The sequence below is a fragment of the Penicillium pulvis genome, assembly GCF_028828015.1.
Source record: "Penicillium pulvis strain IBT 33274 chromosome Unknown scaffold_8_segment0_segment0, whole genome shotgun sequence".
In the NCBI taxonomy this organism is placed as follows: domain Eukaryota; kingdom Fungi; phylum Ascomycota; class Eurotiomycetes; order Eurotiales; family Aspergillaceae; genus Penicillium; species Penicillium pulvis.
The window spans coordinates 3,500,498-3,526,279 of record NW_026643080.1 but is presented as its reverse complement, the minus strand read 5'-3'; the positions used below and the strand labels follow the sequence as shown (position 1 = coordinate 3,526,279).

Below are 25,782 nucleotides of genomic sequence, written 5' to 3'. Positions count from 1 at the left end.
GCAGCTTGGTGATGTTTGAGACGCGAAACCACTTTACGCGTATCAGTCAGCGGTCTTGGCGTGAAACTGCTCCACTCTGCTGCTTCGGGCTCTTCCTCTTGCTCGGCCCTCCATACACTAAGCAACTCTTGGTTGCTCCGGACCCGAAAGAACTAGCATACAGCTGCAGGGCTGTCCGTTCGCTTCGATGGAGAATTCTCTAGAAATCACCGACTCCACCGACTGGCTCGGCACCCCTCTCCAGCTTCTTGCGCCGCTTGAGTCCTCTCTCAGATGTCAAGTTTGCAAGGACTTTTTTGATACTCCGATGATCACCTCGTGTTCTCACAGCTTTTGCTCACTATGCATTCGTCGTTGCCTCACTGCCGACAACAAATGTCCCATCTGCCGCGAAGGGGATCAAGTACTCAAGCTGCGTCGCAACTGGGCGGTGCAGGAACTTTTGGATACATTCAAGACAGCGCGACCCGCTGTGATGGAACTTGCCAGGAAGTTCAAGGCGCTTAAGGAGCAGGAAGAAAACCAAGTCCCAGAACCACAGCCTAAGAAGCGCAAGGCGAATCAAATAGAGCAGTCGCAGGATATTTCATCGGTGGAGGCTAGTCCACCGCGACTACGGACGAGATCAAGAAGCGTGAAAGCAGTGCCCCAGGAGCCAGAGGTTATACCGGAAGTCATTGAGGACAGTGAAGGCGAAGAAGAATATATACCAGGTCGGTGATACTGCCATTTCGCATGGTCTTGATTGGATCTAATTTAGCTACAGATGATGGCATGGCCGTCTGCCCTGTTTGTGACCGAACTATGAAGATAGAAGCTGTCAGCCACCATATCGACAAGTGCCTTGCCGAACAGGAAGCAAGAGAAGCCACAGAGAGACAGAAGCACACAGCATTTGGGTAAGTTGTGCCACCCAGAAAATCTAGGGTAGGGGTCTAATTCAATGCTATTCTAGAGTTCTCCAACGCCAACAAAATTCACCCTCGAAACAATTAGATAGACTACCCACCTTGAATTACGACCTCATGAACCCGAGCCAGCTGCGAAAAAAGTTCAAGGAACTCGGAATTCCAACAGAGGGGGCCAAGGATCTCATGAAAAGACGGCACACAGAATGGGTCAACCTGTGGAACGCAAACTGTGACTCCCAAAATCCCAAGTCCAGAATGCAACTTCTCCGCGAGTTGAGAGTTTGGGAAGACACACAAGGCGGGGGCTCAGTGATGACGGTTCCTGATAGAAACACCGTGACTAGCAAAGGATTTGATGCAGCCGGGTGGTCTGCAAACCATAATGATGACTTCAAGCGCCTTATTGCTAGCGCTCGAAAGAAGACTGATGCCCAAGTAAGATCCACGATTCCTGGATCCTCGGGATCAGACCAACCACCATCGACATCTCCGAATGGATTGCCGGGCAAGGTTGCTGAGGATCTGGGTGATCGATGAGGTGTTACAAGCAGACTAAAAAGTGACGTGAGGAAGGAAACCCATAGAGAATGTTGCTTGTTTCCATGATGCTGCCTTTATTTAGCTGGCAACGGGGAATCTTCAACTGACATGTTAGAGAGCCTATCAATGCTCTCTGCCAGCTCAGAGTCCACATTTTTCGTCTTTTGTGCGCGGCGGGCTGCTTCGTCCGAAGCTTGCTTGATGCTGTCCAGCTCTGCGAGCCTTTGCCGAGTTTCCTCTGCTTCTCGTTCTTCCTTTGCCTCCTGGTCGCTCTTCTCCATGGCTTCCAGTTCATCGTCGATCTCGCCTTCATCGATAACCGGGCCGGCTTCATTAATAATACTGCCAACCTCATCCACCTTGGCCATCTCCTCACGCAGTGACTCAACCACATCCTCGACCCGTTCGGCACCACCAATTTGAGCGTTTAGCCCACGGAGAACACCAGTGCTGGCCTCCATGACCTGGACAATCTCAACCTGACCCGCAGCGCCCTCGATCTTGAAATATACCTCTTCCAATTGTGCGAGGGTACCGAGCCGCTGAGAAAGATTATGCTCCACTAGCTTCTTTGACCGGACTGCCGAAAGAGCAGAAATCCTATTCTTGTTGGTCAATGCCGTCTTCGCAGACTGGGTTAGCTCCGCAATTTTCGACTCCATATCGGTAACTTGCTTCGATATCGTCGATATAAGCGTCTTGATTGAGGCAATAGTCGTGTCCTGCTGTGTGATCTCAGCTGGTTCGTCTGTTGACTTGAACTTGATAGTCTAGTTATCTCAGTCAGTATCTGCAGACGATCATCTAATGTATATAACCCCACATACCCTGCCATCATATGCAATGGCCCCGCAGTCGCGGGAAAGATAGAGCAAAAGAACATCAAAGTCCGAGTCCGAGAGTTCTGTAGCATCATGCAGTATCGTCGAGTATTCTTCAATAAAGCTTTCTTTGGACCAGATTAGATCTAATTTGGACGGCCTGCCGCCAGTGGCTTTCTTGATCACCAAATCACCCGCTTCCTGTTGAGTTATAAATTTAGCCCGTCCCAATCCAAGTCATGCGAATAAGCACTTACCTCCATGTTCTCCACCAACACCAACTCTTGCACCTGTATCTTGGGCGCCGATTCTCCCTCTCCAATCACAAACCCCTTCAACTGACGAACGCCCCAGCTCATAACATTCCACGGACTCAAGGCTGCGGGATCTATTAACCGCCACTGGTTCTTGCGCAAGCAACCCGGAGTAGTTTTGTACACCGACAAGGGAATCATGGTGCGTTTGCGCATTGCTTCGTCCTGTGAGAAACGTTATCAGTAACAGTAAATCGACCTCTGACATCGGTCTGGACACTGAGATTGATATGCGCCACATACAAATACAGCGCCAAGTGCGACAGGCCTCCCCCACTCTGGAAGCTCCAGATCTCTCGCCAATGACTCGTCCGTACGTAGAAGAAGGTGATCCGTCTTCTTCCGCTGCATTGAGACATTCTTATCCGATGTCACTGATCCAGAGCGTACACGCACACCGCGCGATGAGGTATATCCGCGCTTCGCGGCACGGTTCAGTGCTGCTTCCCATGCGGCGATGTTCACGGCGTAGCCGTCTGGATTTGTCTTCTTTTGGGTTGTGAAGTCGGAATAGAGAGATGGAAGGCGATTTCTGGGGTCGAAAAAAATATATTGTCAGCTATGTTTGAACCTCCGTTTGGTTTGTACTTCTATTCGGGCTGGTCGCAGGTGCCCCCCGGGATCTGTACCTTCGGAATGCATCCTCATTTTTGAGGATGTAGTTCAGGAGATCGCTCATTCTGGGTCAATATGAGAAGGTATTGTATTTCTAGATCGAGTCGTCAGAAGGTTTAGCAGGCCCAAACAGGGGCGTTGCGAGGAGAGAGGAGGTTGCTTTGGACTGAAAGGTGGGTTTCGGTCTGCAATTGATGTCAACATCATGCGCTCCACAGCTTTATCGATAAGACACACGTGACTTTATCTGCATTTCGATGGCATATGGGAGACAATTGGAAGCGAGATGAATTGGACAATGCCCATAAATGTATTCTATGCTTATATGCTATGATGAGATATTAAAATCATGCCTCACGCTCGTTCAAAGTCATCATTTGGTGAGTTTTCAGGGTCCCTAGTCCCTGAAGTCATGTTGAAGTTCCCCACATCCAGCTGCCCAGGCAGCCCAATCAGGGAGCGACGATGATTCCGCTTGTCAATCTTCTCAAGCTTCTCACTAGTCTCCTCGGTGAGGACTGGGTCCTCTGAAGTCGGCTCATCCCGTGTGTCAAATCCTCTTGCCCCGAGGTATTCCACTTTCACGGAATGCCGCAGGTTGTCAACAAAGGTCTGCATCTCTGAGATCGGAAAGACGCCATCTGTCTCGAGTACATCGCCGTAGAGACGCTCTCCTTCTTCCAGACAAGCCGCAGCCAAAGTAGGATTGCCAGCTTTCAGCCATTGATTTGCAGCGAAAATGCTCCACATGCCGGCTTTTCGACGACGCCCACCCCATTTAGCTCCACCCATAGAGATCTTCGATGCATAGCATGCTGAGACCCTCTCTGTGAACAGTATTTGGCCGATGGGGCCAACCAAGCCGAAATCCATGACCCGCATGGCCCATCTAGCTGCACTCTCGGTGGCAGATCCACCTCGAGACTTAAGAAGCTCGACGCCGAGAGATAAGGCACGCAGTGCATGTGGTACGTCTGAACACCGTGTAAGATAAGAATAGCAAGCATTCTCAAACATTTGATCGACACTCTCAAGCTTGATTTTGGCGGACATAGCAAGTGGATTGAGGAGCATGCTCACTGCACACATTTCATGAGCTCCCGCATGGTACTTCCACGCCTTGTCGTTTTTAAAGTCCGACTGGATCATTTCATACGTTGAGGCGGCCAACTTCCAATCACGAAGCATAAAAGCAAAATCAGCCATCTTCCGTAAGATAGCTTCCGGTGAATCAGGCCCATAAAAGTTGTTTGTTGGATCATAGTTGCCACTTCCACCCGAGGAACCAGTGGCGCCAGATCGTGAGCCAGAACCGAAAGTCATAAAACGTCGACCGACCGACATGAACCTTCCGCTGATTCCACGTCTGCGAGAAGCGATCTGGTCATTCCAGACAGCAACACGGTTTTCCATGAAAGGTATCACGGATTGCACCATGAGTTCCCGAATGAACGTCCGGATGGCAGTAACGTCAGAGTCAAACAGGTACGGCGTACCATCTGTACCAAGGTCCACCAGTGTCTCTGCTATATTGTTAGTTTCTAGTTGTCGAGTGAATACAAAGAGTACTTGCCTGCTTCTCCGACACCTGACAGGCGTTCCTGTGGGGACAGCCATTCGCACGAAGGTACTTGGACACTATCATCATCCGTCACGATACACTGACTACTGCGAAGCCGCAACAAGTGACAGTGTAAACCAAAATGCCGCTTCATCTGATCATATAGTTTTGTTGACTCTGTAATATCATCACGTTCTTCATCGTGGACCAAGACATAGTATCGAAGATACTCCGAATTGACCCAATCTGGTAACCGCTTGTCACCAGAACTGCTTTCACCGTACAATTGCCTGAGGGTCTCGAGCGGGGCCATGTTGCGGGAGCTAATAGCAATCACACTGGCAACCGGGTGGCCAAATGTTTCGTGGGGGGCCGCAGAGGTAGCGGATAGTATTTGTCGTAGTAACAACTTCCATAGTGGGCTTGCCACTGGAACTCCCAATGCATCCTTTGAGGGTATTGATCCTCCAAAAGGCCCTTCTGCCGATTCCAGCTGTTGCTCCAGGATTTCTTCCATCTGCGTCAGAGACGACTCTTGTCCGGACTCTCGACCTGCGGGGGTCCGGCCAAACCCATTCAAATCCACGAACCGCACTCCGTAATCCTCCCAGGCACGACTTGATCCAACACTGTCCCGAATGACGACTTTTCCAGATACAGTGTCGCCAAAGGGCCTAATCAATTCCCAGAATCCCCCTTTGAACCCCTTATTCCTCACCAATTCATCGGTATCATCGGAGGCATAGATAGCGACAGTTGGCGAGAAGGCGCGGATTATTAAGGACCTTATATCTTCCGAGCCATCGAATCTTCCATCAAAAGGCGATCCAAGTGATGAGCGAGCTAATTGCGGGGTGGACGACCTGACGGACCGGGCGTGCGGTGATGAAGACCGGATGGGCAACTCCGCAGTGGTGGCCGACAGAGGAGGCGTAGGAGAAGACGCCGAGCGGGCCTCTGCCAGCTCGGCGTCTATAGAATGTGTGGACTCTGCCTCGTCGGGGTATCTTGATTTAGAGGTGCCTCGCGCAACGCCGGGGGAGAAGGACGGCGGTGGTTTGACCGGAGCAGCATCTCCGGGCGATGTCATGGACTCCAACTGCTTTTCTGCGAAACTAGACTTAATAAAATGAACGGACAGACCCCATGGACTGGGATGTCAAGGCGAAAAAGGAATGCGGGTGCGGGCGACAGTGTTCGGCGACAGGGTCAACGGTCCGGGTAAGTTTGTTGTTGATGGGGAAAGCCAAGTCGCCTCGGGCCCGATAGGTTCAGGTAAGGCTCTAGTGGTAGATGAGAATACCACACGAGATTGAGTGTACAGTAACCAGGATATGACCTGAGCTGGGTCAGTCAACAATGCAGGTTAGGCGCAGAAATATGTAGATCGTTCGGGTTTCGGGCGCATTACGAGGGGACAATCGCGGGTAATGATGCAACCACGTGAGAGCGAAGCTTTATCGGTGATTAGCACTGAGTCACTTATGCGCTTTCCCCTACTCAATTCATTTGACTCACTTATGGCTTTCGATGTACAGGTTGCGTTGCCTTGGGTCATCGTTTGACGCTCTTCGACTTAAACCCCCCACTCCACTCGCCCGCCCTCTAGCGACCCAAATATACCTTCAGACACTTCCGCGGAACTTTTTGAACTTCACAAATCGTACTTACACAACCACCTGGCGACCTTCCATGCGCGCCCGCGAACTTGCTTCGCACTCTCCAGAGCCAGCAAGCAAAAGACGACGCATTTCAACCTCCCCCGCGCGGGGTGGTTCTTCTGAAAAAATGGCTCGCGATCACCCCACACTTCAACTCACTCCGATCGAAAGTACCTTGCAAACCCTCCTCCTTGATGTCGCCAAATACATACATGATAAGGGATTGATTGACGGAAGTAGCGATGGAGGCGATCGTGCCGAAACTGTCCTACGGTTTACGGGCGGCTGGGTCAGAGACAAGCTGCTCGGGGTGGAGAGCCACGATATTGATGTGGGCATTAGCAATATGACCGGATATCAATTCGGTATGCAGTTGAAGGAGTATTTGGACGATCCACAAAATCTTGAGAAATACAAGAAAACCTTGCCGAATGGGGAAATGCATGATGCAATTGTGAGCCTACACAAAATCGAAGCCAATCCCGAAAAGTCGAAACATTTGGAGACGGTCACTACTAAGATCTTTGGGCTGGATATCGATTTGGTCAATCTGCGCAAAGAGACATACTCAGATGATAGTCGAAATCCACAGATGGAGTTTGGCACAGCAGTGGAAGATGCCCTTCGACGAGACGCTACCATCAATGCTATATTCTACAACCTGAACGAATCGAAGCTAGAAGATCTTACCGAACAAGGGCTGGATGATATGGGAAAGCACCTGATTCGTACTCCACTAGAACCATACCAGACATTCAAGGATGATCCGCTCCGCGTACTTCGTTTGATTCGATTTGCCAGCAGACTGGGTTACGCAATTGACCCTGAAGCTGAGAATGCCATGCAGAATGAAGATATCAGAATTGCACTGAAGCTGAAAATCAGCAAGGAGCGTGTTGCCACAGAGCTGGAAAAGATGTTGAAAGGTGAGTTCATAACCCAGAAGCTAAGTGTTTAGTGATCTGTTTCTAATGGATATATCAGGACCTGACCCTCGCGGTGCCTTGGAGTTCATTGACAGGCTCAACCTTTACCCAACAATTTTCGCGAATCATCAGGACGAAGTAACGACTGACACATCGACTTGGCCTCTTGCCTACAATGCGCTACCAAGACTACTGCAACTAGGGCCCGATAATGCGGCGGAGCTCCTAGTACGCGACAAGGCCAGCGTCTACTATACCTGGATGATAGCTGCTTTTGCTCCATGGACGTCCATTCCGCCTCGCCCTTCATCCGGTCCCAAACACAAACCACTACCGACTCGCGCTGTCGAGGTTGGTAGGGACAGTCTCCGCACCGATAACAAAACTCTCCAAATTCTCCGCGATGCAACCTCAAATTACAAAGACATCACTGCCTGTAAATTTGCCCTGAGGGAAAAGTCGCTCAGTGGTACCCCAGCCGAAATTAGACAGCAGGTTGGACTGCGTATTCGGTCCTGGGGCAAGGATTGGAAACTGTGCGTGGTCTTGGCCATACTTCAAGAAGTTATGCAGGGACGTGACCTCAGCGAGGGTACGATTGCTTCCAACCACCTCTTTTGCTCAATGCTAATTTATTTCCAGTGGTCCCGGAGTACAATCAGTTTATCGCATACATCGTAGAAAATGATCTGGAGCATGTGAACTCTCTCGTCCCCGTTGTGAATGGTGGTGAAATCATACAGCACCTCGGAGGAAAAAAGGGACCATGGATGACCAAGGCGACCACAATGGTAGTAGAGTGGCAACTTTTGCATCCTGACACTGACAAGGCCGCAACTCTGGAAGAGATTTCGCGACGTCGTGGAGAATTGGGGTTGTGAACAGTCAAACATAGATAATTGCATCAATAAGATTTGATCCAGTGACGCGGGAGCGCAAACCCAACGCGTCCACTACAAATTCCCCACTTCCTCAAGTAAACAGCGTAGTTCATCATACCCATCTTCAAGCAACATGGACCAATTTCGAAAAGAGGCCCGCGTGGTTTTACAGCAAGATCCTTGGACTCTGAGCCAGTCAGCGCTTCCTCGACTCCCATCGTCGGGAAAGAGAGTCAAGGGTGGCCTGCCCGAGTTATGGCAGAATATTTCAACCTACGACCACAGCACCCGCATGAATGTAAATGATACGGCCAGTTTTTCGTACGAATCAAACTAACGAAATACAATTAGGTCTGCGAAAGCTTGTATGCCGCACTTGCTTTCATTGAGGCGATTCCTCCCCAGCTGCTGCCCGATGATTCGGGTTGCCGACAGCTTGAAGGTGACGAAATCACGGCGGCGTCCAACCTGTTCAAATGGGCCAATGAAGCAGCTCTACCGTCATCGGAATTTGCAGCATGTTTTGACGACAATGTCGAGGTGACAGCAGGTGCGTAATCATGAGGTCAAAGAGTCAAGCTTCCGCTAAAGCAAATTTGCAGAGATCAAAAAGGCCCAGCATGAAAGTATATTGAAAGGGTCACTTGCCTTGGAGTTCCTTTGTCTTTTCAAGGCACAGACAAATGCAACTTTACCAAAGCGTCGAACCTCAACTGCGCCGGATACTTTGCCGGATTCTCTAATTACCATGGCTACTTTCATGTCCGGGCAATATCCATGGTGCACAGATGATACTGGAATGACAGCCGACATGTACTTCTGCGGGGGCTGGACTCATATGTGGGACACCATTGAAATGATACTCAAAGAAAAGATTCGACCTCTTTTTACGAAACAGAGGAATCCTAATATCACGAACGAGGGCCGCAAGGACTTCCACCCTGTGCCTTTGCCTCGTTTTGACGGAAGTGCACTCGACGATTCGGCAAAGCCATGGAAGAATACGGACATCTATGCTACCACCGTTCTGTCCTGGATTGTATCTCAGTACAAAGTATGTGTTTTAGCCTGTGGTCTTCCTGCAGTCTTACGTATTATTATACTGACTCCCCCTCTAGCCTGCCGACAAGAAGCATCTGGAAGCGCACTTCTCATCCCTGGTCCCTACTATCCTTGCTTTAATAGACGATAGCTCGATTTCCTTCAAGGTGAAGGGCTGTCAGCTTCTCAATCAGCTACTCAACACGATTCAAGAAAGTGGCTCCGATATCCTCATTCGAACAAACCTTATTCCTGTCTTCGAAGAGGCCATCAAACCAAGCCTTCTTTCCCTCCCCACAATCACTCCGGAAGAAAAATCACTCCAGATGCTGGGCGCCGCTTACCCAGTCCTGATTGCTCTCTTCAGAGCTGCATCCAGCAAGAATTCTTCAAAGGCACAAAAGACTGAGACTTACAATGCGAGTCTCGCTAAGATCCTTCGGTCAAACCTGATCTCGTCTTACAACCACATTAGCTCCTCAAACCCAACCTATGAGTCCTCGGCCTCCTTCCCGCACCCAAAGCTATCAACTTTCCTAATGGACGAGATCACTATTGTTGTCAATGATCTTGGTATTGAAACTACCAAGTACCTCCAGGACATCGTCCCCCTACTAAACATGACCCTCGCGAATCCATTCGGGTCTGCGTACCCTCCACTTCTCTCCGCCGCCATATCAACAACAAAATCGGTAATACTGAACGCCCATCCTCGTATTTGGAGATGGCGTGGTGAGATATTGGCCGGGCTATGTGCGTGCTGGCTGCATGTTGCTGCAGAGAACAAAGGAAAAGCGGGGGACACTGCTCTCGTGAAGCAGCTTGCCAAGTTGACAAAAGAGCTAAGAAGCGCCATTGTTGTGCTGAAGCATGCTTTGCAAAACCCTGTTTCGCCAGTTGCGGACCAGCTTCGTACCAAAGAGGAGATGAGCGCAGAACTCCAGAAGCTTGTTGATGCCGATTCCGAATTAGCCGGTCTTTTATTCACCGATGCAAAGTCACAAAGTGAGAACCAAACAAAATATCTACATTCATAGGTTCTCTGACGAACAATACGCGAAAGCCTCGAGATATTTCTACCTCTTTCAATAACCGTAGATACTATCATAGTTTCATTCTCCACTCGGCCCACACCATGGCTAGTAAAGAGGCGCCCTTGCGATGTTTTACATTTATAGTGGACAGGACATGAAGTAGAGTCGCTCACCAAAAGGAATAGAAGAATATATGAGAGCTAGATTTTAAACCGGGAAAAAAGAAACGACAACTTAGCACTCATCTACTAAGTCAAGCCTTGTCAATTCTACATTGGGGTATCAATCTTGAGCAGAATACACGCTAAATAAAACATGAAAACATGCCTAGGTCATCACGTATCGACACGTTGCTTGAAAAGACTCTTTCCTCGTAACCACTGTTTGTACCTCTTGTACCTCTTCTTTTCATAGTCTTCACTGACGACGGTAAGTCCCTCCTCCGAAACATTGAGAAACTCCGCATAATCTGCCAAGTTGCCCTCTGCACTAGCTTCAAGAGCTGCATCCTCAACATTGCACTTGTTCGCATATTCCAAAAGATCTAAATTTGGCTGATGTTCCCGAAGCGAGGCAGCTGTCACCTCATTATCGGACGTCACGACCAGTGGGACTTTAAGGGGGTGATTGATGTATCGTTCGTATTCCTCGGCTTCTGTTGCAGTGACAGACGGGTTCAAAGAGTCGGTGACTAATTGTCCGAGTGTCCACTGAGCGATCTGTGCTTTGCTCGGGGTGACTGTGGAAGTGTTTGGATTTATGGGTGGGATGCGGTTTCCCTGGTACAACTCAAAGGTTGGTTCTTTGATGATGCCAACTGAAGGCGGTTGTTTGGAGGATGAAGGTGGTTGATGTGTCCAACTCTGGCCAGACCCCGTGATTGTTGGGGTTGATGTTGTAGAGCGGCTGTTTGTTGGTTCTTGGATCTTCACTGTTCGCTGTGGACGGTCGCGCTGGACTTGGTCTGGGGTAATGCGTGGGACAAATGGGCTGAGATTTGGGGGAACATTGCCTCCACGAATATGTGGCAGGTATCGGAGAGTTGAGTTCATCTTGTAAGAGTAGATTTTGGAGAGCGTGGAAAGTGCGAGTGGGCGATAGTATTCCAGCCAGTAATCGTCGAAGCGGGAAAGTGGCTCTTTGGGACAAGCTGGGGGTGGAGGAATCTCTCGCTCTTTCAGATGTTCGGGCGTGTACCAGGAAATGTAATTTGGTCGCTTTTTCTTGACATAGGACCTGGGATTTTCATGATGAAGGTAGTAATCGGTGGAAAGATCCCAAAGCATTGGGGCATCATCTGAGAAGATGTAGTTGCCCAAGAAAAGGTTGTAAGCCTCTTGACGTTGAGCATCGAGGAAAGAGTTATTATAGTACCGCTTGAAGCTTTCCACCATATCGCGCGAATGGCTACTCCACTGATTGATTTTGCGGTATGTGGCCATGGTGTTGACCAAATGGGATCCTCCGTATTGGATGGCAATGGTATCGCCATGGTCATGCCACATGTTCGTAATCAAATTGACAGCATCCGTATCATACTCGACTGTTGTCCCATCGATGACCCCAAGAGCATGAAGTTGGTATCCGAGGGCTCTTTTGCCAATTACAAACTGCGCTGCGTTTGTACGATCTAGGCAGTCGATGCAATTGGTACGTGCCACGCCATTTTGAAGCTGTAAGCCTGATTCGACATCGGCCCCATTTTTGAAGAACCCTGTCTTTGGGATGATATCTCCAGCAATCCCTTCCAAAGTTTCTATAACATCTTGATCTCGACTTTTCGACGCCCGGCTCATATCCCACGCTTTGTATATCAGCTTCTTATCCGAAGGCAGAAACTGATTAAGATACTCCACAGCATTGGTGAACTCTTTAAGAAGCTTTGACTCTCTTGGTGTCCGTTCCCGAGCTTTGACGAGGTTTAGAATGTAAATCGGTGCTCCATATCTCTCGAATAAATTGTCAAAATGCAATGCCGCTGCAGAGTAGAATGGATCGATGAGACTTAGATGGATGTCAGGCTTTGGTGAGACACCGGTGCTCTCTTGTGTCCAATATAGCGGAATACTCCCACGATGCTGAACATAAGAAGTGTAATTGGGGTTCGCATGAAGTGTTGGCCCTGCGGAGTGGAAAGATGTTGTTGTTTGCTCAGAAACAATTTGCTCAGTTTCCACATCATTGGCCACATATCCCAGATCATTAGCACCGCGCTTCAAGAAACGTGCACCGGCAAAGAGTCTAGACCGTCGAGCAATGATCGAAATGTACACTAATCTTCCAAATACACTCATCTTACTCTGATCCACATATCCATGAATAATCGGAAGGCACCATTGAAATGGGTTCTTGAGTGCTGCGATCGCTGGAGTAAGGAGATGGTTGTTCCACACAAACATGGTATTGTAATCCTGAGGTAAAAACCGAGGTAGTCCATCCTGATGTGCTTTGCGTTCTCGGCAGAAGTTGTGCTGCAATGATCGCGTGATATCGTAGGAGTAGCTGAAATAAAATGATCGCGTGAGGTCAAGGTTATTCAAAATGGCCTTATACCTCTCCTCATCGGGTTGGCTCTCTGGTTTGAGGCGAGATGTGTCCGATGTTGTCAATGAGATGAGTTCTGTCTGATCGATTTGGTAAACATTATGACCACCTAGCATGGCTACCTGGCTTCTCTTTGTGACAAGAAGCATGTAATACGCGCCCGTGAATTGGATAAATCCGAGCAACGCCCAGGCACTGCATTTCTGATTCAGACCACCGGAACTCTTGTTGCCATCGTCGATGGCATCAAGCAGCTGAACCATTTCTCTCTTTGTGTAAATCACATCATCCTCGATGATGCTCAACTCGCCCGACTCCGTGGTGCGATCTATTTTCAAGATTCGGAAACGCGTCTCGGCTAGATTGATGCCAACCATGTAAAACCTCGTCGCAGTTTCGTAAAGAGTAAACTTGTGCAAGCGGTTGATGCTCTCATCTTCACCCTCCAATCCCAATCTGTGTTTTTGCGCAGAAGTAGGTGATGACTCGCGCTCAAAGGAAGTCGCAACGTGAGGCTCCTCATCTTCCTCTTCGGGAGGAAACTCTGGTGAAATTGTTGGTGCCTCCACTATCTCAGAACCAGCTCCTTCCAGTTGGGCACGGCCTGCATTCACCGACTGGCTGGAGGTGGGGGTGCCCGTGCCACCCGATTCCACGCCGGGTTTCCTTGTCTTTGTTTCATGGTTGTTTGAGGAAATATGTTCATCGTGTACCGCGGGGTCTGATACTGGGCCGATCAGGGTCACGTCGTCGAAGCTCTCCATCGGGGCGCGTGGATACAGATGAGGAGCTGAAGCTTTCCCCACAAGCCGGTGACGTCGGCCCAAAGTGGCTGCCTGAGGAATCAACTTATTTTTTTTATTTATCTTCAACCAGTTGACCCAGTCACAACCACATGATTTGGCAGGTACTGTTCAATATTTTCCCGATCGAGACCAGTCTTTGTCATTTTTAGGTCCCTGCGCGAAGTTAAGTACGCAAGTCAGATGCGTAACACTTGAAGATGTCATAAGATGGACCTTTCAAGCGGATGATGGTGGCTCAGGGCAGGATGGATGATCATCGGAATACAGACTAATCAAGATATCTACCTGGTGAGAAGCAATTTTAATACAATCCATGGATCCACATCTAACACTCTGCGCCGGGGTCACCTGAGTCCACGGGTGCTGTCGTTCGCCGGATGCTCCGTACATATACGTATATAGAACCAGTGTTGAAACTCTTTCCAAAAAAGAAAGGATCAGAAAACTTGGAAGCAAAGACATATCTAATTATGCCACTACAGTATAAGCTGAGACTTCAAGAACTCAATAGGTACTCCGAAATCATTCAGATACCCTTTCTCTGCCTTTAGAGACTTGAGCATCGAAGTGGAGAGTAGACTACCCAAGTCTGAACAGATGAAATCTGAGAATTGGGTCTCTGGCCAATTTCCATGGAATTTTACGCAACTTTAGAGTCTAGATATTGACTCCAGAATCCCAAGGTCCTTCGGAGCCGTTCTGCTGCAAACGAATCCCCACATACTGTACCTCCTGGTCGATTATCTTGCTCCAATACAAGTTCAACTCTGTGCTTTTAATTTGATCAGATACTCTGCCACCTCCCTGTGAGGACAATTTTGAATATATAGAATAGCGAGCTACTCATAGTAGGCTAGCTTCAGCAAGGGAATTGGAGATAGTCGAATCGGCAACCTGTGTGTATTCCCAATCTAGAACAGACGAATTCGAGTCTTTAACAAGAGAGAAGGAGAAGGAGATCAAGAAGAGAAAAATAGACAGAGCTGAAGGCTCAGAAGCTGGCCATAAATAGGCCAGGGGATGCGTAATACATTGACGGAGTCTGAATTGTTAGCCTCGATAACGGGACCAGGTAAAAGACACAGAAGAAGACCTTTCATTGGCCCTGCACTCCTACTAGCGATAGATTTTGGAAGAGAAACTAGAAACAGGTCTTCAAGATATGGTCATCCACAACAAGAAGGTCAGGGTAGATGACGCGGCAATGGTTACAGCAGTGATAAGTGGTGAGTTCTGTAGTATGATAAACGTCATCGATGAGGTGCAATCTCAGCCGTATCCAAAAATATTCCACATTGTTGATAGATTCAATCAGCGAGAATCAAATGATTTAACGAGGGCTATTGATTACTATCATCTAGAAATCCTTATAGAACATGGATAAGGGGGGTCCTCGTCAGTCTCTATAGACGGGCCTTGCCCTCTTCTCGGTCAACGAGGTTGGGGTGAGGAGCTCGAACGGGACGAGTAACAGCGTAAAAGGCAAGTCCAGCAGACTTGGTCGAGAACTAAACCAAGGTAAAGATATGTTAGCTAAAGGACTCCGTGAGATTTTGGAGTGACGGGATGCGGAATATGAGGGCTGGGATAGATGATTTTTTAATGACATACCTTAACCTTAGATCCAACATAGAAGAATGCGAAATCTCCTGGCACTAGATGATGGGTGATCCCAGTAGCCTCGTCCTATTCGATGCAAATAATGAATATTGACAACATCACACAATTGCAATACAAATTCTGAGTAACATACCAAAATGTCAATCTGACCACTGAGAACATACTTAGTCTCCTCAAAAGTGTAGTGAGCGGGTCTTTGAGGTCCAGCCTCAATCTTGTAAAATCCCGAGGTCAAATGGGCAGGAGACTCGGTCTTGGTGCGAATAGAGTGAAAATCAGCCGTAATTGCATTCTCGCCTTGTGGGAGGGGAATGAATTCGTGGCCGGCGCCTTTGATGACAGTAAGAGGGACGAGGTTTCCTGACACTACGAAGCGGACCTTTTTAGCAATCGGTGCGGCTTATGATACCAAAACACAAAACACTGAACCTCGATTTTGCCTTACTTTTGGATGATCTTCGTTGTTTTCGAAATTAATTCAGATTCATGATGCTTGCTCTATGGCTAATATAAGCACCAGTATAGTTCGGGCACTCTCCCGGGATGGGAGAGAGATTCCGTATGGGTTGACCCGATGAGGGGGCCCGGGTGAGGAGAACACGGGCTTATCTCCCGGCTGCCGGTGCGGGGAAAGTATCGGACGGAGACCCGGCATCCATACTTGAATGACTCTCATTGCCGCTATTATGGCGGTCGAAAGCTTCATTACATACAAGGCTCCAATTTTCTCTTATGATGAACTGATTTGATCTGTCTAGATAATCCAACCTTTCATCTTCAACCTGCAAACTCCTTTGATTTTACCTCGGCGCCGGTCTCCTTTTCCTTCCCTCTAGCATCCTTGATTTCATACTCCGTATCCGACTCGGTCCTTAGGTTCATCTCCTTTTCAAAGAAGGTAATGAATAATATCTTCTCGCACACCGCTGAAAAGTTCGGTGCTGAAGGCATGCCCATCCCACTCCCCTCGCTACAAATCGGGGCGTTTTCCGTGGATGATCCAGCGAGTCACATTAAGTTGGTGATCCAGTCAGCCTTGCGACTGCTAGATGGCCTGGGAGATTCGGTGAACAGACTTACAGCGTCTTTTGTATCTGCGAGAACGCTGAAATCAACATCAATCGACCGTCTATTCCATCCAGCGAAAATAACGCAATCAAAATGGTGATGAAGACGGTCCATGAACAAGAAAGCCGCTTGATGCAGGCTGCAGCACAACTGCAAAGCTGTTGCCATAAAGGTTGACAATCGCGTGAATGACGCTGGTGATGGCGAATAAAATCGACCGTGTCTATATAGAGGACAATGTTATCCCCAAGACAGTCACGAGGTTGATACTACCATGTTCCATTTGCGCATTTCGATTTGTAGGCGAGCAATGGAGGGGCGCTCGGCACTTTTCTAATCATGAAAAATGAATCATCTTAGACAAAATAAATGACCGCGAGCTCTTGCACTATTCTCGGCGCTATCTGCAATCATTTTCGACTTCACCGAACCGGGGAACGAACAGCGAGCACTGGGCACAACTCAAAGGATGCGACAGGAACCAGTAGGGTCTTTCTGCCTATGAGACCTTCCCTCTGGTATGACCAACTGGATAAGATGTAAATCTTAGAGGGGTATAAAATAAAGAAGACATGAGTGAATTGCCTCCGGAGTCTATAATTTTAAAGCCAAAAAAATATTTGAAGCCCCCAGAACACCCTGGTCTGATCCAACACGGCCCCGAAACTCGCCTTCTGAAGCTGACGCTCGCCCACAATCGGAGCCCGGATACGAGGAAGAATGCCACCGCTTCATCACAGAGGAGTATATCCCTAAAGCAGTGGCGATCCATCAACGCCAACAATTACAGGGCTATAGCTACGTAAGTCACCATTCTATTATAGCATGATCAGCTCACCCCCAATGGCAGTCGAAACCAATATGGAAGAAGCACTTCTCCCCAACGCCAGTACGGAATGTATTGAGTACCGAGTGTGAGCGTCTACATGGATGTCGCCCGGACGAGAATTGGGTTAGCGCTGCTTTAGCGTCGCGCGACCGGGGGTGAGAAGGGTGGGCAATTGACAGGATAAAGAAGTGGATGAGAAGCCTTCGGAATCGCGCAGTGGCCGCTCGGGCCGCTTAGCTAGGCTACGGCGATACGTTATTGGGAGCTGGACCTAGTGCAGATTCAGGGGCCGGAAAACCGCCCCGCCATCGCCTAACGTACTGTAACATCAGGTCGGAGACTCTCAGGAGCAAGCGTCGAGCGAATAGCGTATAGCAGGTACCGGAATACGAAGGACGCTCGAAGTAAGATTGGGAATTATTTAATAGTCATAACTACCCTTCCGCGGGCAGGAAACAAGGACACAAGGACGCGCACTGTGTATTCTTCATCCTGCTCGATTCCCTCTCTGCTTTCTGTACCTGTACGTCAGGATGTGGTTTCTCAGTCTTAGCATCTTGTTGCTAGCAGCACCGAGTGTCGAGGTCGCTGCCTATACCTTAGATCAGGTTGAGGCTCAGTTCTCCTCGTACGTTAAGCTCGCGGAGAACGGCCGGCTGAACACTCGAGGCCAATTGCCCTTCGGCTGCACGCTCGCGGTTAGAAAGCCCTATTCCGCTCGGTGCCGCTCGCATCTGCTGACCCACCCCAGTGCGGCTTTCTAGACTTTGCGCTGCCATCGCAGATCTCGTATCCGAACAGCACCATCTACAGCCTCGAGGAGTCGGGATACTGGTCGCAGCAGCAAGCATTGACGGAGCCGACTTGTCGCTTCTCCCCCAAGTCCGCGCTAGATGTTTCCTTTGCAGTCCTAGCCCTCCAGGTGGCCCAGTGCGAATTTGCCGTGAAGAGTGGTGGCCATGCTGCTTTCGAGGGAGCGTCGAACATCCAGGGTGGGATGACAATTGATTTGGCCAATCTGAACGAAATTACCGTGCGGTCTGACCGGGCCCAGACGGCCATTGGTGCTGGCAATATCTGGTACGACGTCTACACCACGCTTCAGCCCATGGGGCTCACTGTGATCGGCGGACGAGTCTCGGCCATCGGCGTAGGAGGACTGACTCTAGGCGGTGGCATATCATTCTTTTCCGGTCGCTATGGATGGGCCTGCGACAATGTCAACAATTACGAGGTCGTGCTTGCGGACGGTTCCATTCGGGAAGTGAGCTTCTCCTCGCCATATTCCGATTTATACTGGGCGCTCCGTGGTGGAGGGAATAACTTCGGAATAGTTACCCGTTTCGACCTCATGACCTTCCCCCAGGGCGATCTCTGGGCTGGTTCGGAAACCTTCATCTATACCCCCGAGACGGCAGCAGCCATCAATGATGCAGTTTATTACCTTGGTGTTAATGCTCCATCCGATCCTTACGCGCAGGTCATCACTGCCTACGCGTATGCACAATCGGTGGATACTTATATCATAGCCTCAGATTTACAATATGGAAAACCAGTTGCAAACCCACCTATTCTGCAAAACTTCACAGCTGTCCAGGGTGCCGTCGCCAGTACTCTCCGCATCGTCGATCAAGCCAATTTAACCATTGAATTCAATAATACCAACCCGGGAGGCTTCCGGTATGTTTCTAATCCTCAGGACACCAACGATAAGCCTTTACTAAATCAGGATTGTAGACAAACTTATCGGACCCTGATGGTTGGGAATAATGCTACGTTGATGGCGGACATGGTTGCCATCTACATGGATGAGATCGAGCCGCTCAAGACTGTTGCTGGCATTGTCCCGTCGCTTGTTTTCCAGCCTATCACCACCGACATGATTTCGCACTTCTCAAAGAACGGCGGTAATGCCCTTGGGCTGGATGATCAGGGCCCTCTCAACCGTACGTGTCCCTCAATATCCTCTGATATGTCGTACTGATCGTCTCAACAGTGGTGCAAATTGATATATCTTGGTCTGACATTGCTGACGACGATCGGATTCTGACTGCCGCACAAAACATACTCGATGGCTGTCAAGCCGCTGCGTCTGCTGCGGGTCTGCTCAATAAGTATGTGTACCAGAACTATGCCTCTGCTGGACAGGATGTCTTCTCCGGTTACGGACAAAAGAACCTGGCAAGATTGAAAGCTGTCAGCGCAATATACGACCCGACTCAGGTCTTTCAAAAGCTACAGCCCGGATACTTTAAACTTAAGTGATTTAGAGCATAACATAGAGCATACGCACTCCAGATTAATAAAGTATAATAAAGGTATCTGTCGACAAAAGAGTGGTCGCAATCTTAGAAAATTCCCTCTTAGCGATCTATGAGACCGCCATATACAAAATAGATAGCCTTTAGTTACAAGAATGTGGTAGCAGATGAAAGTATTCAGAGTTATACCACAACGTGCAAACCTGTAATCCCATCTATCTTGGGAGACAACAAAAAGCCTTTCAAGATCAATATCTTTACTTGGAATATGTTGAAGTAAGATTGAGCAACAATATTTATGATCATCAGGTTTAGCAGAGGCCCAGATACTTAGCGCTCTTACTGTCTGTTTCAATCGCGAATCTAATCTAGTTGCCCTCATTTCGATTGATATCTGATGGCTGGACTCTCGTTTCTGCTAGATGGACCATGAAGGATTAGACACAACTTCTAGAGACCGATAAAAGTAATCATCCAAGCTTACTTCCTCGATACTTTGACCAGCAGTCAAACGGCGTTGTTATCAATACTCCACAGCAAACACAAGTATAATATCGACTCTGTAGGTCCAAAGTAGTATCCGCATCCATTTCGTGTGACATCAGTGGCTGAGTGCTGTTTAATGGTTGAGCATCCATATTGAAATTCAGACGCTTGTACCAGGGCATATACGAAAAAGCATGCTTGGCGAGAAAAATGCCTATTCGGTAGAGATCTCAGATAGCTTCTGCTTCACCCAGGTCAGGGGCTCATCATGACATCAACTCGGAAGCTATAATTGCAAGATTACTTAAAGCTTACTAGTGGTTCAATATCAGGATCATACTAAGAAAGTTATGGATGCCACGGTGAAGCACTTATATGAATAAAATTTAGATACAGCATCTGATTTGGTGCTATAATAAGGTGGCCTTCTAAAGGCCAGAAGCCCGCATGCTTAGTCAGCAATCTTTTGGCCTTGAGAATCAAGCCAAGCTTATAGAATCAAGAGCTCCCAGTGTGACTACCATAGCAAAAACAAAGCTTCAATCGACGTGTTCCATGAGCTGTATGGTTATTCAAAAATATTGACCCATATAATGTGTAGAAATTCACGTCCGTCTCAAATTGAAGCAACCCCACAAAGCGTATATCTCCGTGGAACTAGGCAGTTGGAATTGTTCGTGATTACAAGATCCGTTTCCGCTGAGTCCGGCGAGCTGGCCTTAAAACAGGCATGTGCGCTTGCTTCGACACTCTAGACCTGGCTCCACGCTCCCCTTGGGCCCTTATCGTCGGCTCCATCATCGACGACGTAGTTGTGACCGGTAGAGATGGTGATGAAACCACTGGCGACGTTGTGTGCGTCGCTATCCTTACTCCTTTCGCTGCATTTGGTGAAGAAGATTCAATATCACGCTGGGCAGCTTCCGCAGCAATTTGTGCGTCGATCTGCGCATCAATCTGCGCCTGGTAAGCCTGGTCTTCGTCGATTATGTCCGGCGCCTGTTCAGCCCGCTCTATCGGAAGTTTCTTGACCCGAAGCCTCACGCCCAGTCGCTTGCGTATCCGTTGCAATGTTCTATTCGACGTCGGATATCCATCTTTTGCGAGTACGGCAAGGGTCTCCTTTGGATTACAGACAGGAAGTAGCTCAAGGACTCTTGCCTGTATGGCAGCAGCCTTGTTAGCCTTAGCGAGCTTATTCTGTAGCCCCCACTCTCGTAGACGTGATTGGAAGGCAGTCCGCCCAATATTAATGGAGTGCGTATCACGTAGAAGAGATCGGATATCCTCTTGTTTGCATTTCTGTTGTATAAGTCCAGTGATCAAGTCTTTATGGTCGTCAATTTCGACTTTGGGCGGCATTTTGATAAAGAGAAATGGTCAAAGTTGAAGGGATGAAAGTGATTCTAGTTGATTCATACCAATTTGAACCTTGCTATATCATCCCCAGAATGGCGAAAAGCTCGCATGCTTAGTCATCTGATTCTTGGCCTGATCTTGGCCTAGCACAATAGAGTCAGGGCGGTGTCTTCGCGCACCTGGCTATGTTGTTTGAGTGAGTCCATGAATGTGAATTATGCCATACATTTTCGAAGTCCGTTTACGCGTGGGCTCTTCTAGGCATCTATGGACAGAATATGCTCGATAGTGAGCTCTCATTTCAATATAACACAATCCTAATGTTCTTGGAAATCATCATACTAAATCAGGTAGGCTCATATGCACATTGGCGACTGTTACTGAACACTTCAAAGTGTTGGTTGGACATCTCACTAGCAAAATATGGTATCATGTTGTAGTTTAAAAGTAGGAAGAAAGGTGCTACGGTACCTTGCCGACCAGTCAGCAAAAGACATATGGCCTCATTTGATCTAGGTGAATCTACAATATAAAGTTCAATTAGAGCCAGGACAAAAGCGAAAAGACGCCAGCTTAGTGGGCATCACTCCTTCGATACTTCCGCAATCAGAGGAAGTCTAGTGTGAGTGAGTAGATTCCTACTCAGCGAATCTTGAATACTGCGTGGCGTTCAAATAACAGTCAAGAGTATCTGTTAAATTTGATCACAATTTCGTGCTCACATATTAAATTGTGGCGGTGGTAGTTTCAGCTTCTAGGTGAGCCTCCCGGCGCTCCCTTATAGGTGAGAATCACTCACGTAAAGCTGGTCATGCTTTTGGGACAAAAATTCGTGTAGAATATTATGGTTTTGTTGAGTCGCCGAAAGAAAAAATCGCACGAGAGGAGTTAGAAGCGTGGGTCAGGTATTGATCGCGAAATAGAGTGACATTGAATGCTTGTAAAAAGGCCGAATTTAAGAAGCTAGGACCAGCAGAGTAGCACCTACCAGCAGATTGCTCATCCCTAGGCCTTTGTCAAGGCGCGTACCAGCTGACTCCTTCTTTGCCCCCGGCACACCATTCTTGCCCGATGTAATCTCGACAATATCGTCTGGAGAGTCATCCCAGCTGAGATTGGCCAAAGATATCTCTTCATTCTCAAGATCAAAGACTGCATAAATTTTGCTTATGAAGTTGGAGCCCAAAACGATGCTTCCCTCAAACTGGAGCTCGGTGTTCTCACAGATCGTGAAATAGCACGTGTTGTCACCTTCTGCCCACCCATAATCCTCCGCAACGTGAGATTGGTGGGAAATGAAATCGCTGAGGTAGAATTGGAATTCCAGATCCCCGAATTTGAACTCTATTGTCGAGTTCTCGCCCACCGCACTGCAAGAGAAGTTGACTTGTCCCAGCTCATCCGGAACAGAGGTGGTGCCGATCTGGGCATTCAGGGCTTGGGCAACAGAGTTAGGCACATAGGTCATTCCAGCCGCAACGTCGAAGACAGCGTCCAGCGGAAATTCCTTTGAGGCCGCGGATGTTTCGTTGATCGAGATGCCAGTCATATTGATACGGAGAGCCTTTGGCAGGTCTGATCCGTTGACTATAGGAAAGGTGTAGAGAGAGCCGTCGTATCTTGCCTTGTTGATACCACCAAACAGAGCTGTATGGCCCCAAAGACTAAAAGCCGGAGAATTGATGGCACCGGCGTCGGTTAATGCCTGGGTCAGAGAGGTGGAAGATGCATTTCCATACCCAAGACTCAAGGTATCTGAACGAGTCCCCGTTAGTGGGTATACCAGTATGTTTAGATAGTCGGGACCTACTGTCGTTGATACCATCACCCGTGATGATTCCCATTTTCATGGCGCCTATTGTGGCATTACCGATATTCAGAACATCGGTCACGAAGTCCCCACCTGTCATGATACCGTCATCGTTATATGAAAATCTTTCGTCGAGCTCTTTGCCAGTGGTCGAGGCAGTCAGGTTGTAGCCTCCATATCCACCACAAGAAGACTGGTTAGTGTAGAGCTCGCACCAGTAGTCAGTCACCCCGGCAAGCCAGCACCCATTACCCCATGTCTCAATGTAAGCTAGGAAATGCTGCGGCGGGGTGCCAAAAGTAAAATTTGCGACATAGGAAGTGTACTAGGAAGTGAGGTCAGCCGGTAAACCGTTTCAATCCTAAGCGCCAAACTTACGTATTCTTGGTCATTATCAAGATTGGCATCGACAGTCTTCGATCGCTTCGAAAACTGACGTGAAGTGTCGCGTACCATTGGCATTGCGAGAACCGCGGGGTTGTCTCTCTTCTCCAGACTTAATGCATCAGTCAAGGCCACGCTAGCCAAGCCGAGTAGGCAGGCCAACCCGCTGCGCATGTTGATAAATGTATGATAAATGAATTTAAGTGAGAGAAGCGCGAATTTGTTGTTGAGGAGAAAAGAAAGGAGGGGAAAAAAGCTTTTTTGACCATGGCAAAGGCTGGAGGTTCTAATGTGACTAGGGAGAGGTGACTCCACCCCCGGCAGCCCGGCTACGGAGATGCTACAAGGGTCCAGCAAGGGTTTTCAGCGGCGAGAAAGACTATCTTACGCTTAAAGAGGCGCCCATGCCGGGTCCAACATGGTCGTTTACCCATTTCTTGTTTATTGACTTGAGCCTCAGAGTACATACCGGTACGAATTACTTTTACCCGAAAATGAAACGCTACGTGAGGTGATCAACAAGCGGAAATTTGAGATCTCCCGAAAGGATGGCCAATTGCACTCCGTAAGGAAAAAAAAAGGGTCCTGGTAATTTGGCCCCCAGGGCCCTAAGTGCTTAGTTCGGCTTGGCAGGGACCGAAGCGAGATAGCGGGGTCTATTGGAAAAGGTACGGGATCGAAGGCTAATCCATAAGTAGGATGGACCCCGAAGCGCAGAAACAAACTGCACTCTCACACACGCCTTTACCATGAGAGAAATTCTAGGTCTGAGGCTCATAGACCTCGCGAGACAATTCAATTCCTTATCCATTGCTAGAAGGTCTAGTGTTTAAGGAGAGCAAATCGAATAACTAGTTCGTCGACTACTACCATAGTCACGTGAGACTCCTAGACGCTCCCTGGGATGTTTCTCGTCGCTTTTCTGTGGAAAGCATTCTATACCTCTTCCGAACCACTCTATAGTGATATGTCATATGGGTTCATGCTCTCTCTCCCCCTTCGTCCCTGCCTGATAGTTACCGAATGAATGTCGCAGCCATACCCGTAAGGCACCCACATGCGCTTCAAACTTTAAAATTTAAAGGTTTTATTGTTATATTATCATGGTTTTTATCCATTTCAATATAATATTTATTTATACTTTAAAAAGTTACAAGTGGAAACTATAGAGGTATCTCGCAGGCACTAGCGAAGATCATCATATATTCGTATGTTTAAAATCCAAGTATATCACTCCAAAGCATGCTGTAAAGCGGGTCTTTCTGGACGGGAAACCCTCTCCGGAATAAGAAAGCGGTATGAAGACTCAAGAGACCGCGCTTTTCTTGGGCTTATAGGCGCTCTCGTATAAGCGATGGTAACAAACAGATGGTTATCATGGACCCAAATGAGATCACCGTCTACCGCCTACACTGATGACATCAGCGAGAATTCCGTTCACGCGTTATAACGCGTCCCACGCTACTCTATTCATCACCACTTCTAATTGGTGATGGAGTATTGCTTAAAGAATGGCATGTAAGCGACTTTGATCGGCAATCAGAGAATGGGGCTAGGAAGCCCCTTTTGATATTGGGTCAGGTTGTCATTGATATATATTATGACCACAATATCCTTTGCTAAAGTGATACTAATTCTTTTATGAATTTCTCGTTCTTCTCTCCATTTCCGCTGGCCACAAATCATTGGCAGGACAGAGATCCCACAAAGGATACATCAAGCCGCGCTTGATGATACTGCTTCATAAATTCCTTCATTCTGCTTGATAGAGATTGGCAGACGAATTGACGCGATGATAAGTCTCTGGTTATTGGAGAACTGCGCACGGGCCGTTATGTGCTCATACGGTTGCTGTATTCTTGAATTGGACCTGAGGTTTCCCCACCAGATCAAGCACCTGGAATGCTTTAGAAGGCATAATACCTGCATGACAAATTTGTATCGACCTTGTCATGAGACTATCCCCGACAGGTTTGGCATACGTCATTTAACCATGTATTAATCATACTGATTTGGGCGTTCTGATTGGTGGATGGCAAACCGAACCGGCGTCTGCTTTTTAGACTTGAACAAGGCACGACTTAGAACAAGGCACTTGCATCTGAAAGTCAATCATTCTCTCCAATCATTTTAGCTATGACCAAATCCTTACCTACCATTGACTTCATGACTGAATTAGAGAAACCTCACATTCGCCCAACCATCGTTCCCGACCAACGCTTGTTTCGGTCGCAGCATATCACTGACGTAGAGTATCAAAGAATTATTTAACAATTGACTGCCCCCGCTAGAGCATCAATGGCTTTTCGA

At 48.2% G+C, this 25,782-nt stretch overlaps 11 protein-coding genes across 11 annotated transcripts; 5 read left to right on the top strand and 6 right to left on the bottom strand.

Moving 5' to 3' along the window:
- Positions 1-120: 120 nt before the first annotated feature.
- Positions 121-1,456, top strand: rad18 (E3 ubiquitin-protein ligase RAD18). The gene is made up of 3 exons (XM_057070286.1): positions 121-713; positions 767-899; positions 956-1,456. The coding sequence occupies exons 1-3, from the start codon at positions 188-190 to the stop codon at positions 1,446-1,448; spliced, it is 1,152 nt and encodes a 383-aa protein (XP_056916897.1). The 5' UTR covers positions 121-187; the 3' UTR covers positions 1,449-1,456.
- A 69-nt stretch (positions 1,457-1,525) lies between these two features.
- Positions 1,526-3,265, bottom strand: N7503_010739 (putative vacuolar sorting protein SNF7 family protein; the record flags this gene model as incomplete). Its single annotated transcript, XM_057070285.1, has 5 exons — positions 1,526-2,221; positions 2,279-2,473; positions 2,530-2,751; positions 2,830-3,118; positions 3,216-3,265. 5 exons carry the CDS (start codon positions 3,263-3,265, stop codon positions 1,526-1,528), a joined length of 1,452 nt encoding a protein of 483 aa, XP_056916896.1.
- Positions 3,266-3,555: 290 nt separating this feature from the next.
- On the bottom strand, positions 3,556-5,852 carry N7503_010738 (TRAPP III-specific subunit 85 family protein; the record flags this gene model as incomplete). The annotated part of the gene is made up of 2 exons (XM_057070284.1): positions 3,556-4,724; positions 4,775-5,852. The coding sequence occupies 2 exons, from the start codon at positions 5,850-5,852 to the stop codon at positions 3,556-3,558; spliced, it is 2,247 nt and encodes a 748-aa protein (XP_056916895.1).
- A 602-nt stretch (positions 5,853-6,454) lies between these two features.
- On the top strand, positions 6,455-8,230 carry N7503_010737 (tRNA adenylyltransferase; the record flags this gene model as incomplete). The annotated part of the gene is made up of 3 exons (XM_057070283.1): positions 6,455-7,349; positions 7,408-7,941; positions 7,992-8,230. 3 exons carry the CDS (start codon positions 6,455-6,457, stop codon positions 8,228-8,230), a joined length of 1,668 nt encoding a protein of 555 aa, XP_056916894.1.
- A 133-nt stretch (positions 8,231-8,363) lies between these two features.
- Positions 8,364-10,308, top strand: N7503_010736 (Tti2 family protein; the record flags this gene model as incomplete). The annotated part of the gene is made up of 4 exons (XM_057070282.1): positions 8,364-8,528; positions 8,582-8,780; positions 8,833-9,284; positions 9,349-10,308. 4 exons carry the CDS (start codon positions 8,364-8,366, stop codon positions 10,306-10,308), a joined length of 1,776 nt encoding a protein of 591 aa, XP_056916893.1.
- A 332-nt stretch (positions 10,309-10,640) lies between these two features.
- On the bottom strand, positions 10,641-13,613 carry N7503_010735 (phosphatidylinositol-3,5-bisphosphate 5-phosphatase; the record flags this gene model as incomplete). Its single annotated transcript, XM_057070281.1, has 1 exon — positions 10,641-13,613. One exon carries the CDS (start codon positions 13,611-13,613, stop codon positions 10,641-10,643), a length of 2,973 nt encoding a protein of 990 aa, XP_056916892.1.
- A 1,445-nt stretch (positions 13,614-15,058) lies between these two features.
- On the bottom strand, positions 15,059-15,951 carry N7503_010734 (uncharacterized protein; the record flags this gene model as incomplete). The annotated part of the gene is made up of 4 exons (XM_057070280.1): positions 15,059-15,163; positions 15,267-15,341; positions 15,409-15,654; positions 15,937-15,951. 4 exons carry the CDS (start codon positions 15,949-15,951, stop codon positions 15,059-15,061), a joined length of 441 nt encoding a protein of 146 aa, XP_056916891.1.
- A 964-nt stretch (positions 15,952-16,915) lies between these two features.
- On the top strand, positions 16,916-17,261 carry N7503_010733 (uncharacterized protein; the record flags this gene model as incomplete). Its single annotated transcript, XM_057070279.1, has 2 exons — positions 16,916-17,145; positions 17,168-17,261. 2 exons carry the CDS (start codon positions 16,916-16,918, stop codon positions 17,259-17,261), a joined length of 324 nt encoding a protein of 107 aa, XP_056916890.1.
- A 444-nt stretch (positions 17,262-17,705) lies between these two features.
- On the top strand, positions 17,706-19,437 carry N7503_010732 (FAD-binding oxidoreductase; the record flags this gene model as incomplete). Its single annotated transcript, XM_057070278.1, has 4 exons — positions 17,706-17,870; positions 17,924-18,852; positions 18,910-19,118; positions 19,169-19,437. The coding sequence occupies 4 exons, from the start codon at positions 17,706-17,708 to the stop codon at positions 19,435-19,437; spliced, it is 1,572 nt and encodes a 523-aa protein (XP_056916889.1).
- Positions 19,438-20,600: 1,163 nt separating this feature from the next.
- On the bottom strand, positions 20,601-21,281 carry N7503_010731 (Clr5 domain-containing protein; the record flags this gene model as incomplete). The annotated part of the gene is made up of 1 exon (XM_057070277.1): positions 20,601-21,281. One exon carries the CDS (start codon positions 21,279-21,281, stop codon positions 20,601-20,603), a length of 681 nt encoding a protein of 226 aa, XP_056916888.1.
- Positions 21,282-22,233: 952 nt separating this feature from the next.
- N7503_010730 (uncharacterized protein) lies at positions 22,234-23,646 on the bottom strand (the record flags this gene model as incomplete). Its single annotated transcript, XM_057070276.1, has 3 exons — positions 22,234-23,033; positions 23,089-23,413; positions 23,467-23,646. 3 exons carry the CDS (start codon positions 23,644-23,646, stop codon positions 22,234-22,236), a joined length of 1,305 nt encoding a protein of 434 aa, XP_056916887.1.
- Between the last annotated feature and the right edge of the window lie 2,136 nt (positions 23,647-25,782).